Source organism: Sarcophilus harrisii, chromosome 4 (assembly GCF_902635505.1).
Source record: "Sarcophilus harrisii chromosome 4, mSarHar1.11, whole genome shotgun sequence".
Classification (NCBI taxonomy): Eukaryota; Metazoa; Chordata; class Mammalia; order Dasyuromorphia; family Dasyuridae; genus Sarcophilus; species Sarcophilus harrisii.
The window spans coordinates 34472116-34486240 of NC_045429.1; the positions used below are offsets into that span (position 1 = coordinate 34472116).

A 14125-nucleotide genomic window follows, 5' to 3' on the forward strand; every position below is an offset into this window, starting at 1 on the left:
CACTTAGTTTGAAAATTAGACAATGGTTAAAATTAAATTCTACTTAAAAAGACATTAAAATATTTTATAAACATTCCTATTTTTTAGTTATTTAGTAGGAAAGAGTATATTTTCCAGTTTTTTTAAAAATCATTACATCTTTTAGATACTCATGATAAGTTTTCAATTTAATGTGAATTCACTAATAACAAGAATTAGACATTATATCTAAGGAACACTTAAGTTAAAAGATTATATTTTGAATCTTAAATTAAGCTGTTGAATCATTTGATCAAAAGAATTTTAAGAGATTTACCTGTTACCACCACCACCACCACCACCACTACCACTATGATTGTCCATATCATAGGACTGGTTTAGGTAAGAGTCCATGGATCTTGGACCCCCATAGGAGCCATGGCCATAGTCACGATCCATCCCTGTAAAAAATTTAAGAGAAACTAAATTAAATTCACCTTTACTTGCACTCAAATGAAGAATTTTTAGATAAATAAATTTAAATGTCAGACCTCCATAAAATCCATGGCCATAATCCCGATCTATTCCTACAAGAGAAAAATAAAAAGTCAGTACTACTCATTTTAAAGGGAAGAGCTTGTTTTTAGACCTCTAATAGAAATTCAAGACCAATACAATATGAGGTGTCCTTTGCATCTAAGCCTGGAGCTTATTCTGCTGCTTATGAATTTTAAAAATTAAAAGAGTACAGCTTAACGCCAGCATGATAATAATAATAATAAAACAATACTTACTTTACAAAGCTTTCTTTAACAATGTTTTTACCCCTGCCTATTGTTTTAACTGAATCTTAACAGAAAAATCTTATTATCCACCCAAATAACAACTGATTATGAATTAAATAAAAGCTGTTCTCTTAACAAGAAAGGTAGTTTAAAGGAAAAAAACAAAACCAGCAATTATTTCCACACAATAACTGAACCAAATTTAATGCTTTTCAAACAAATTAAACAGAAAAATAACTCCATCAGATTTTCCTAAACAATTTATCTATCTGTAAAAGAAACAGATTGCCCCAAGTGCTATGCTTTTTCTTTACCTTATTGTTTACTTAATAACAATTCAAATATTGTGAAAACTTCCTTTTAGCCAAAAGTGACAACTTCCATCATCTATTATCTCTAAGTAATATAGATTGAGAATAGGATTCCTATCAATGCAATCATCTTAATAAGATTCCTCAATGAAATGGAGCAGCAATTCACAAACTTTTTGGTCTCAGGGCCCCCTTAACATTCTTAAAAATTATTGAGGAGTCCCAAAGAACTTTTGTTTATGAGGGTTATAATCTATTGCCATTTATCATACTAGAAAGTAAAATGTCTCATCATTATTATAAAAATAGTTCTGACCCTGTCAAATTCGTGAAAGAATATAAGAGACCTATTTTAATTATTTTAGGAAGATTCTGAAGATCAGAGGGCAAGATAAGTTCACTTATCTTAGCAGTATACTTTCAAAGGATATATATATATATATATATATATATATATCTATTGCCATTTATCATACTAGAAAGTAAAATGTATATATATACACACACACACACACACTGACAATGAGAATGACATACACATTGCCAAAGCTAACAGTGTTTGGAAAGTTCCAGTGTGGGAGAGGAGAGTTATTGGACTGACTACCAAACTGAAGATATACACAATTGCTATGCTAACCTCATTGTTGTATGCCTGTGAAATCTGGACAGTATACCAGCGCCATGTGAAGAAAATGAGTCACTTCCATTTGAATTGTCTTAGGAAGATTCTGAAGATCACTTAGCAGGGTAAGACACCAGATATTAAGGTCCTTTTTTGAATTAAACTGCTTCAAATTCAAATTCTACTTCAGAGAACCCAACGTTGACCATATTACTGGAATGGCAAATGTACACTTGAAAAAAAGACTATTTTATGGAGCACTCACATAGGATAACTGCTCATAAGGTAGTCAAAAAAAGCAATACAAAGATACTCATAAGGCCTCTTTTCAGAACTGATTGTAAGATATGGAAGACTCTGGAACAAGGCCATCCAGAAAAAACTCAGGTGATCAAGAAAATATTAACTACTGAACTTTATGTCTACTTCCCCATCTCTATCAAAATTTCACAAAAAAAAATTTACACCGATATTAAAAGCACCCTGATGAAGGTATAAAAATAGAAAAGTCAGGCTTTTGCAAATGAAATTCTATAACAAATCATATCTTTATAACATAATTGACTGAAACAGAGAATTACAAGATTCCACCACTACTTACTGATCATTGACTATAAAAAAAAGCATTTTATTTAGAACAAAACCCAGTTTCAAAGATTCCTAACAAAGTGTCTCCTGTGCACATATAAAAATCATACAGCATTATTTGAAAAATAAAATAACAAATAAATTCAGTGATTTTCTGATAATGTCTACCAAATGAGACATAAAACAAGATGTCAAAGATGTCTGTCCCACTGTCATGAAGAATGTAAAATGCAGAGACCAAATAGAAAAAGAATTTCCTATAATAGTCACCTAGTATAATCTGGCATAATGCTGAACTGATTAGCCAAGCCTTCAGATTCAGCAAAGCTTCCTAAACGTGGTAACAGTTTACAGGGAGAGGGGTTTAAGGGTTTGCAAAGGTTTTTTACATGTTATCTCATTAAACTACACAAAAACCTGTCAAATAAGTGTTAGTTCCATTTTACAGATGAGAAAAGTTGAATGAGATAAAGTGATATGCCCAATGAATTGTGCCACAATTATATGGATAGGTTGTCGCTGTTGTTTGTTCTTTGTTTTCAAAGACATCAGGTAGGTAATGCCATGACATGTAAAAAAAAAGGAGAAAGTGCAAAGCTACCAGCCTCACTTTCTCCTCTGAAGACATTTGGGTCAGGTAGGCAGACAGAGATCAGGACAATTTGAGATGGCCTTTTTTTAAGATAAGATTTTTAACAGATCTTAGTTTGACTGAGGCAACCAATGATTAAGGCTAAGTAAGAAAGACTTGGACAAGAACTATGATTAGAAAACAGGTTTTTCTGACTCCAATCACTCATATTGTACCACATTGACTCTCCAAATTCATAATCACATAGGAAAAACGAAGTAAACAATAATGAAAACCCTAATTTCAGCTAACATGAATTTGGACAAATAAACCATAGAACTCAGTCAAAATGTAAACAGAATAATGAAATGAGCTCAGAACTTAACAAGAAAAAAAGACAGCAGCTGAGATTAACTCTGAAAAAATAGTGTCTGTAATAAAGTGGAAACAAAGATCTTTAACAATAATATTGTTCCAATAGTGTTACTAATACATGGATTACCAAGACCTCTAAAGAACTGAACTTCAAGATCACCTAAAAGGCAATAGAGGGGCAAGTAATACAGGTGAAAAGGGGCTAGTTATCACCTACCCATTACCTGTCTTGTACAAACCAAAGCAAGTCACTCAATTTCTCTGGACTTCAGGTTTTTAATCTATTATAAAAAGGGAGTTGGTCTAGAAGATTTATAAGATCACTGCCAACTTGCAACACATCCTGCAACATAACACCATCCATGAACCACACAAAAGAAATATCAAAAACAATGTCTTCAGAGAGATGTGTGACTAAAAAATGGTGACTAAGTCTCAGGGTAAGAGCAAAAAAATTTAATTTTGATTAATGAGAAGCCTATATGCTCCCTAACATAAATGTGTCCCTATCTATCTATCTATTTCTCTATATATGGACATAGAGATATAATCACCTTACAAGAATGTAACTAGCATATTTAGTGATCACCTTGCAAAGGATATACAGGAAAACAAGGCAAGTAGCACACATGAAAAGATCATCACAGATAGGTGATCAGATTACAGTTGCAATTAAAAGTAAAAAATGGTGTGCTTATTTGTTGTTTAAAAAATGTATACATAATAAGTTAGTAACATTAGATAAAAAAAGATGTAAATGGCAGGCGTTTGTAAATGTCAGATGATTTGCCTCCCAAAGGCTTCACAACTTTCTGCTTGGTATTTTAATAAACAAAATAATCATTTTCTTAAAGTGGTCTAAAACCTAATCACTGCTTTAAAATGCATAATATATACTTTGTGTCTTATGACCCATTCTTTTTCATTGGTTAATCTTCCACTCTCAAACTAGCCATCTGCTCCCCAGCCTTCTCTCCAGTATTCTCTCCCTTGGCAATCTCAAGTAGACAATGAACTTTGAAGCTCCTACCTGTTCCATGCTAGGGATAAAAAGAGACAGTTTCTGCTCTTAAGAAGCTTACACTCTAATGAGGGAATGTCTTCCCTCAAACAAACAAAGAAGAGAAGCTAATGGAAAGCATGGTCCATGATGAAGCTCTTTTCAAAGGAGTGCAGGTGGCTAGGAAATGAAGAAATGACTGGCCCAGGAGTCTGCATCAGAAGGGAGAGGGTACTGAGGGTACTGATAACTGTGAGTACCAAGGCTGGTCCAATCTCACAGGATGATGAGTTTTCTGATGGTGCCATTCCTGAAGCAAGGTAGTTCTCAAAGGAATGCAGCAGGATTTTCAAGCAAGAAGTGTTTAACATGGGGCCTATCTTTGAAAAGAAGCTTTGAAGGGAGCTGCTATAATTCCAAATATCTACTTCCATGTTTGACTTCTTCCCTCAGCTCAGGTCTCATTTATATTTGCATTTTGCCCATCACCGTAAGGTACACTAGCCCACCTCCCCTGTCTAAAAACACTGAACTGGCTCCACTCCCCCAGCCCCACCCTACCCCTCCCAGAGCCAGTGATAGCTCCCCCCCCTCCTTCTGCCTCCAGAGCCCCTTGCAGAGTGAGCCCCTCCTCCAGGAAAAGGGGACCAGCTACTCTCCCTCCACCAAGTCAGTCTCTCAGCCAGACTGTCTGTCTGCTGAGCCCTCCTTCAACCCCCATCCCACCACACAGTCCCAGTGGCCTGGCAGCCCTTTGCACCAGTGCTGGGAGAAGGGATGTGTTTGTGAGACTAGACCTCTATGATCCTGAGTGGTTCGAAGGACCCCTCACCTCATTCATAGATTCCTCCATTAGGGTGGGTGGTGCAGTGGAGGAGAACTGGGACCACAGCTATAACTTCTTTTGAATTCCTCACTAAGGAGCTAAGCCTGAGTCAGGACCCATTTAACCCTGATTCTACCCCCTGGAGCCTTGACAAGTTGGCAAGAAGAGCTCAGTGAAGACGTTTCTGTGAGAGCCCAGAGAGAGTGCTGCCAGACCAGCGGGGGTGGGGGGGGGGGGGGGGGGGGGGGGGTGGCCTGCCCCTACAACCCAAGGACTCTCCTTAGGGAGAGCAGAATAAAATGGAGCCCTGTGTTTGGTTGGAAAAATAAAAACAAAAACACTGAATTCATCACCTTCCCTGTAAAGCCAGGCTTCAACCTGATAGTCCTGCCATTCTTCCAGGCATTCCAATTCGTAAATTCACACTATTCCCTCTCCCTCAGCCCACTCACATCCACCCTGTTACTTACTCTCATACATTCTACCACAGTACTATCCCTCAACCATTACTGCTTTCCACTCACACTGTGACCATCCTAGCTCCAATCCACATCACTGCTCTCTCTTAAACTGTGCAAAACATAACTGCATTCCCTGCCTCCAGTCTCTCCCCTTTCCAGTCTATCTTTCACAAGGCTGTCAGAATAATTTTTCAATACAGATTTTACTACATCATCCCTTATACATACATACATATATTTTTGTGTGTATGTCTGTGTCTGTGTGTACATTCATATTCTTTAGCTTGTCATTTAACATTGAGTCCAATTTATGTTGGGCCCAGTCTCACTGTTCTTTCACAAACTATCTATTAACTGCCATAATGGGTGACAAGCCACTGTGTGAATTTACCTCATGCTCTCCCATTCCTATGCAGATAGTCAGTCTTCAATGTTTGGAATGAGCCCCCTCCAAATCTTAGAATATATGTTGAAATCCTCTTCCTTCAAGGTCCAGATTCCCCACACCACATTAAAACCAATTCCTCTTCCTTAAATGTTCCTAGAAACTACTTCGTCTGAATCTTTCCCTAGATCCTTATCACATTCCATCTTGTTTCACATTAGTTTATGTATCTGTTGGAGCCTTTTATTAGAATGTAATCACTTTGACAGCTCTTTAAGGGTAAGGATTGCTCTTCATTTTGTATTTGTGTCCTCAGCTTCTGAAAAGGTACTTTGCACAAAGGGTCATTTATTGAAAGCTAGAAAGAACCTCATGGGGCGCATCCAGCCCAATTTCATTTTGTAGATGAGGAAACAAAGCCAAAGAGGTTAAAAGATACTCCGAAGGTGACAAAGTAAATTATCAGAGGCAGGAAATGAAGACTCAAGTTAATTTCTATTAAATTGCCTCCTCATAAGAGACATTTAATAAATGCTTGTTGAACTAAAATCAGTTCAAATCTCCAGCCTATGTCTTGCACAGTTTACTGAATTGAGTTATCTGAGATGTGAGGATGATGTTCTTAAGTTACATTAAATCATAATTCAACTTAGGATTTATTAAGCATATTTAGTATGTACTGTGCTAAACACGAGGAATACAAAGAAAAGGGAATATAGCCCTACCTTCAAAGAGTTCACAATCCAATGGGGAAAATTCCATAGGAACAACTATGCAAACAAGATATATATAGGATAATTGGATGGAAATGGTATATGAAAACACATATGGATAAATTGCAAATTAATAAGCCCCCTTAAAAAAGTTAAAACCTATTACAGACCAAGAAGTCAATACAATTCAATTCAAATACAGTCAATGAACAGTAGTTCTCTGCAATTCATAGATTGAAGAGTGAAATGGACAAAACCAAGACAACACTGTATACACAGATAGTAGTTGTCCAAAGAATTTTGCAGTCATTTTGTGTATTTTAAATACTCAAATTAACTATGAAGAACCATGAAAGTAATGAAACTAATGAAAGTACCAATAACTACAAATATGTATAATATGGTCAATGAAAGTACCAATAACTACAAATATGTATAATATGGTCTTACATATGTATGTGAGTGTCAGTGCACTCATTCACAAACAAATATGTGTCTAATATGTGTCTAATGAAAGCTTTCTCTAGAGCAAGGTGGAAAGAAGAAAAAAAAATAAAACAGGTATTGCAGAGAACAAAAGAAAACTTAGAAGGAAGCAAAGAAAAGCAGAGTAGCTTTGGGGAAAAAAAAAGTGAAGTACCTATTACAAAGCTTTCAAAATAAGTAAACAGTATGAAATGAAAATTCAGGAATTAATACTAAATCTTTTTTTATGTTGCACTATGTACATGGAAATGTTCTCTTTTTGTCTTGAAGTATTCAAGTTCAAAATAAACTTTAAAAAGAAAAATCTATGAGAATAAAGTCAAATTTAGATTTGGAAAAATGGAATATTCTTTAAATGGATGTTCAGTATCTAAAAAAAAAAAAAAGAAGAAGAAATTATATATTTCCCCCACCAAAATTTTTTTTTAACTAATGATTGCTTGATGGATAGGTGTCTGGAATATAATATTATATATAGTACATTTGTATATGGATCATTTAATCAGTGAACAGAAAACTAGCTTTAGAGTCAGGAAGATCTGCCTCTAACATACAAGCTATCCCATCTTGGAAAACAAGTTGCTCAGAGGGAACAAGAATTACCACACAGGGAGTTTCCTGCACTAATGAAACTTGTCTTGTCTCTGAAATACTCAAGGACAGAAACAATTTCTATGAATCCCTAATTAAATTTCTATTTTCCAGATGACAAAGTTACCAGACTTGTCTGAGATCAAAGACAGTCAACAACAAAGGAAAGACTTAAATACCAATCTTCTCTTTCCAATTTAACACATTCTCTCTAGTAAAATTGGAGCAAATGCATGTGCCTTCACAATGTGCACTGGCACCTGTAAGCAAGCCCACATAACCACATATACCCTTTGATGTAGCTAAGGCTCATTGCACAAACAAATGCGATCCAAATAACCCAATAATTAAAACCCAACAGTTTAGCAAAGCATTATTGTTTTTTCCTGCTGCAAGAGTGGTAGATTTTTGTTATTAATTATAATAATGTATTATAAACTCTTTGAGGAGGGCAGAGGTTCTCTACTACAGTTTTGTATCCCCTTCAAGTGCCCTGGAGAGTAGCTCTCAATAAAATTTGTAGAATTGAATTGAAATGCTGCATATAACATCACAAAGTGGTCTCATTACCTGAGCTATTTCAACTGACAGCAGAGATAGAGGTATTTTTGAATAACAGAAGGGAAGCAATCTGGAATTAAAGCAATTTAAAAGCTGACAACAAATGTCCTCAAAGTTAAATTTCTTTTCCACTTTACTAAAGAATGTAAGATTTTTTTATTGAGATTCCTAGATATGTCACCACCTTTAAGATCACAGTATAGCTAGAATTCACAAATATTCCTTTTCAAAGCAAAAAAGTTTTTAAAAAGTCATCCTCATTAGTTTTAGGAATACCAACTAATGAAATGATTTTAAATTTATCCCAAATAAAAAACAATCCTTTAGGATTTGACTGGGATGTACCTTGGGTCAAATAATGTCCTTAGGAAAGTAACACAATGTGTAAAAACCTAATTTTCTTTAATGTATTTTGGTCCTTTTATTAAATGATATTAAACAGTTCATCTACTAAACAGCACTTTGAATGGTGAAAACACAAAATAATATCATCATACTTGAAGGCTTTTCTTTAAAAACACAATTCCTGTCCCTCCCCACCCCACTCCATCTCTCACACAGAAAAACAAAACAAAACAGCCTTAGAGGAAGAGGTAGAACACCTGTAAAAAAAATTAATTTAACAGGCTTAAATACCGGGTATTTCAGGGGTTGCCAGGGCTCAGTGAAAAAGAGCCCAGGATATAGAGACAAAAGACCTAAAGTTCAAATTCTGGCCCTATTTTTTCAAAATGTTTTTTTCAGTGAATGTGCTATATTTTCCCCTTTTCAATGCATGAGAAAACCAGAAAAGATTATTTATTTTTCCTTTTCTTTCTTACAACCGACAAGACAATAGATTTTTTTTTCCCTCCCAGAAAAGCCATCAAAATTTTTAGTTATCCCTGAACTGCTAATGGGAAGAGATTTGTGAATTATCTCAGGGCCTTGTCTGAGACCACCCTTCATTTACTGATTTTAAGCAAATCTGCTTCAATAAGAGCCAGCAGAGAGACTAAGGGAAATTCAAATATCAGTACTCTTTTTGGGGGAAATTTGTCTAAAATTTGAGTGATGTGAGAACATTTAACACTAAAACGATATCCTTTGCTTTAAGAACTTTCTTGTTACCCACTTGCAAGACTTACCCGGTTGGCTATCAACAACCTCTTTTGTCTGTGACAACTTCTACAATGAAAGGAACTTAAAAATTTTTTTTTTCTGGGGGAAAAAAACCCAAAACTGGTGAAAGGCTGTTTCTAAAGATGGTCAATACACAGTACCATCACGCAGAACAATGTGAATAGTGCTTTGTTAGCACTCACTACTGACCTCCAAAGCAGGCTTTATCATAATCATTCCCAGGAGAAAACTAGGCGATGCAGCCCGAGTCAGCAATAAGCCTGTTATCACATTCTTTCTATCTCTGGCACTGTTATTGGAACTTGTATAATAAAGGACCTTCTCAAAACCCAGGTGAAAATTAGCGGAAAGCTCACCCCAAACCAGGCGATCCTTGCCCCGTTTAAGCAATTAGCCTTCCTGATTCCTCCACACCAATACCAAGATGCAGTGCACCACCTCCCAGTCGCCAGATCGTCCACCAGATTGCCCCAAAGGGCTTGCACCCAGGAGGCCTCCGGGCAGAGGCGGGCACTCCCCCCCTCCCCCCGGTGTCACCTAGTCTCCCTAAGGTATGTTGGGATGTGCTCAGGTGATTGGGGGGAAGGGGGTTTCCTTTTCTGGGAGCGGAGGGAGGGGCCTTAGACTCGAGATCCGCACGACCGGCCCACAAAAGGAGCGTCATCAACGGGAGGATGGACTTTCGAGTCTTTCAGCCCGAAATCTGGGAGAGAACCCCGAAAGGCGGGGGCTTGTCCCGGGCGGGCGGCTCGCTCCAGGAAAGAAGCCCGGAACGCCCTTGCCCAATTTAAGACCGTGCTCCCGGGCAGGAAAGCGGGGGGAGGGGGGAAGAGGGGACACTGGGTCTTTGTGCCCCCAAGCAGTCCCGGACCCGGGGAAGGGGAGGGGCGGCCGCATCTTTGGAAGGGACTCCGGGGGAGTCTCTTGGGTTTCAGTGAGTGCACTGAAGGGCACACTCCGGGAGAAAGGTCCGTCCCCGGATCTGGGGCCCACAGAAGGGCCCCCCGCGCGTCCGGGGGATCGGACGCCCCTCGGAAAACAAAGCCCTCCTAGGACTGGGGCGGGGCGGGTTCGGGGCGGGCCCGGGGAGTGATTGCCGGCTGCTACGCATCGCTCTCCCTACCCCCCTCGCCCGAGCGGGCCGAGGCCTAGGCGCGGGGCGGGCCCCGAGCGCCAGGCTGAGCCCCCCACCAGCCCCGGCCATTTTGAGGCAGCCAGACCCCAGAGGCCCCCGCGCGGGCTTCCCGGTGTCGGGGTGGCGGGCTGCCGGGGACTCACCTTCATCGTAGTCCATGGCGGACGGCGGGTGCCTCGGGCCGGGGGACCTTAAGTGGCGGATCTTGCTCCGGCGGCTGAAGTCACTGAAGAAGATGCTCTCACCTCAGGCGCCTCGAGCGACAATGAGGCTGGCAAGAGGGGGCGGGAGCCTGGCGGGGCCCGGAAAAGGTCACCGAAGGAGCGCGGTCCCTGATTGGCCGAGGTGCGCGTGGATGGGGCGGAGCTTGGAGGGAGGAGGCTAGGGGAAGTCGGTGTTCTTGTCACTCCAGGGCTCTCCCCGGCCCCGTGCCCCTCCCCCACAACAGGTGGGGGCGGGGCAGCTGAGGAGAGGAGGCGAGTGCTGGAGCTAGAGGGGTGGGCAACGAGCCGGCGCTGGGATGCCTGGGAAGGGCGGGAGGCGCTCCCCGCTTTGTCCAAATGCCATAAAGCGGGGCCTTAGCTGGGGGTCCTCCAGTCTTTTGTTTAGTGGGGGGAAGGGTGGTAGACTGGGGTTCGCCTTCTGGCCCTCCCTCATTGCCCCTGTCAGATGGGAAGAACACCTGGAGCGCCTGCCCGGAGGGGGCGTCGGGAGGGTCCTGGGAGAGCGCGCAGGAAAAACGCCTTGTCACCTTAGGTAGCGGCCCACAACTGGAGCCCTGCGAGACCTGGATTCCGATCCTTCTCTGACCTTCCAAGATCCTCCGGTTTCAGCAGTTGTGGGGAACCTGCATCGCGGCGGGGGCTGTGGCGCTGCCGCGGGAAAGGGAGTCTGCGCCTAGGGGCCGGCGCAATCAAGGCAGGCAGCGCGACGGATGGATGGAGATCGCCCAAGGCGTAAAGAAAAGTCTTATTCCGCAGGCGAGAGGGGAAAGTGCGGCCTGGCCGTCGTCGTAAGCAACATCTACGTCTCCTGAGACAGTGGCAGCAAACCCCACCCCCACCCCTCTGGCTGGCTGAGAACGGGGCCTTACCCGGGCAGCTAGGGGGCGCAGTGTTAGAGCACCGGCCCTGAAGTCGGGGGACCCGAGTGCTAATATGACCTCAGACGCTTCCGGGTGGGTGGCCCTGGGCAAGTCACTTAACCCCAATTGCCTCAGGGGGGGAAATGTGGGCTTACATTCTAATCCCGGAAGCTATTTTTATTTTAAAAAATTATATTAGGGAGAATTAATCACGAAAACATAAATTAGGGAGAATTAATAATTAAAACAAATTAGGGAGAATTAATCATGAAAACATAAATTAGGGAGAATTAATCATGAAAACATAAATTAGGGAGAATTAATCATGAAAACATAAATTAGGGAGAATTAATCATTAAAATATAAATTAGGGAGAATTAATAATTAAAACAAATTAGGGAGAATTTATCATTAAAATATAAATTAGGGAGAATTTATCATTAAAACAAATTAGGGAGAATTAATCATTAAAACAAATTAGGGAGAATTTATCATTAAAACAAATTAGGGAGAATTAATCATTAAAACAAATTAGGGAGAATTTATCATTAAAATATAAATTAGGGAGAATTAATCATTAAAACAATCTGATACTGGCTGGAAAAACAGGTGTTAGATCAGTGGGAAATGGGAAACAATATCTAAATTAGAATTTAAACAAAGACGCGTTTTTTGCTGGCCCTGAGATATGAGTTCTCAACGCATGGGCTGGGTAGAGATGGACGAGGTCAGTTTATTCTATACCTTCCCAGAATTGTCCTGTCTATCCAATCCCGGGAATTGTTTGTCAGGGAAGAAAGGCAGGGGAAATGATAGTTTCCTTTTGGAGAAATAATCAGACTTTCCCCATTCAGTCCCACCTCTTTATTTTGATGAGATTTCTTCATAATTCTGTACGATTAATTCACACTCTTGGTCTAGCTAATCCTCACCCGCAGGGACCTCCCATCCCATAGCGATGAAAGAAATCCATTCCTGTCCCTTCAAGATTAGCATCCTTGTTTGATTGGCAGAACCGGTCACCATCTTAAGATGGTGCTGATGTACAAAGGTCATTCATTAACTGAATTAAGCAGGGTATGCAGATGGGTGGGAAAAAATAACTCCACTCAGAACCACAAAGCAAACCAAAGAGTCCCTTTTCACCAGCTCCCATTAAACCAGGATCATCATGAGGTACCAAAGAGAGAATTCCAAGTCTGTACCAGAGCATGCGCTAGTTCTTAATATCCTTGGGAATAGTCGGCAATAGTCGGTATTTTCCCGTGGAAACATAGTCTTTTCTCATGGGAATAGTAGCTATGAAATCACCCAGACTGTTTCTTCCCTTCTTTGCCCTTCATTCTAATCAACTTAGATAACACAGATTGAGAACATAGGAGGACCCCCACCAAGTGCTATGAGGATAGCCTTCCACAGACATCTCTTTCTTATTGATTGGAGTTTTCTTCTTGGGCTCAAGTAGCAGGACCACCTATCATCCCATCTAGGTATGCTCCCCATAATTGGAGTAGATAACCTTTCACAAATAAAGATGCCTACCACAAAAAGTCAGCCACAAGAGATGTTAAACATATTTACCTAGCCATAGCTAGATGACTAGGCCAAATACCCACTTTACATTTAATGACCACATATTTTTTGAGTTGTGCTCATGGCTTCTATGAACCATTTGCTCTGATTATAAAAATTTGCCATAAGAGAGAAAAAGAGTAGGTTCCTGATTTAAATAGATTAATCCAGACTCAGAAATAATTAGGTGGGTTCTTATTCAAAATTCAGTTTACTTCAGGTGATTGATTGAAAATTGGAACAATTACCTGAAGTAAACTGAATTAAGGATGCTTTATCCTTATTATTATATGTGTGCTCTCAGGCCAAGGCCTGAAGGACCAGTTTTATTTAAATCTATTTAAATCAGGAACCTACTCTTTTTCTCTTGTCCTGGTGCAAAGTCAGTTTTTACAGGTTAGAAATTATCTTTAACAGTGTATTCTTGAGGTTCCTCTACAGGTCCTTTAGCCTTGGTATAGAGTCCACCTCTTCTCAGGCTCTGGAGCGTGATCTTGGTTATCAGTAACATCTGATAAGGTCCTTCTCACTTCAAGCCTCCCAAGATTTAAAAAGTACCCAGTCACTTGGAATTACAAACTCCAAAAGTGTTGTCTGGATCAGGACTAAGGGCTGAAAATGGAGGATATAGCCAGTATATGTTCCACTAAACCTTCTTAAAACAGCAGAGCTCAGACAAAAGGTTCCATTCATCCCCTATATCTCAGTTTACCACTAATATAATTTCATTAAAATCTAACCGAAATATTCTGGAGCCCTGCTCCCTTTCTGCAGAGGGACACTTCCTCAGTACCTTCCCATCTACATCTAGACATGTTACACATAGACATAATTTGCTTTGCAATTACGAACATCTTTATATGCCAAATCTTCCTGTCTCTACCTCTTTGTTAAAGGGAGAAAACAAGACAAAACTTTAAGATTAATATTCTAAATAGCTTTGGACTAAATTTCACAAAATTTATATTACACATCCAGC

General features: G+C 40.0%; 1 protein-coding gene across 1 annotated transcript in view; it reads right to left on the reverse strand.

Annotated features, from left to right (window-relative positions):
* LOC116423781 (DBIRD complex subunit ZNF326-like) overlaps positions 1–11530 on the reverse strand; it is a 30984-nt gene extending 19454 nt beyond the window's left edge. The window contains exons 1-3 of the mRNA XM_031969344.1: positions 10634–11530; positions 510–545; positions 296–419 (exon numbers count right to left, since the gene is read on the reverse strand). Coding sequence (XP_031825204.1) covers positions 296–419; positions 510–545; positions 10634–10649 — 176 coding nt within the window. The 5' untranslated portion in view covers positions 10650–11530. The remainder of the gene's footprint in view (positions 1–295; positions 420–509; positions 546–10633) is intronic.
* Between the last annotated feature and the right edge of the window lie 2595 nt (positions 11531–14125).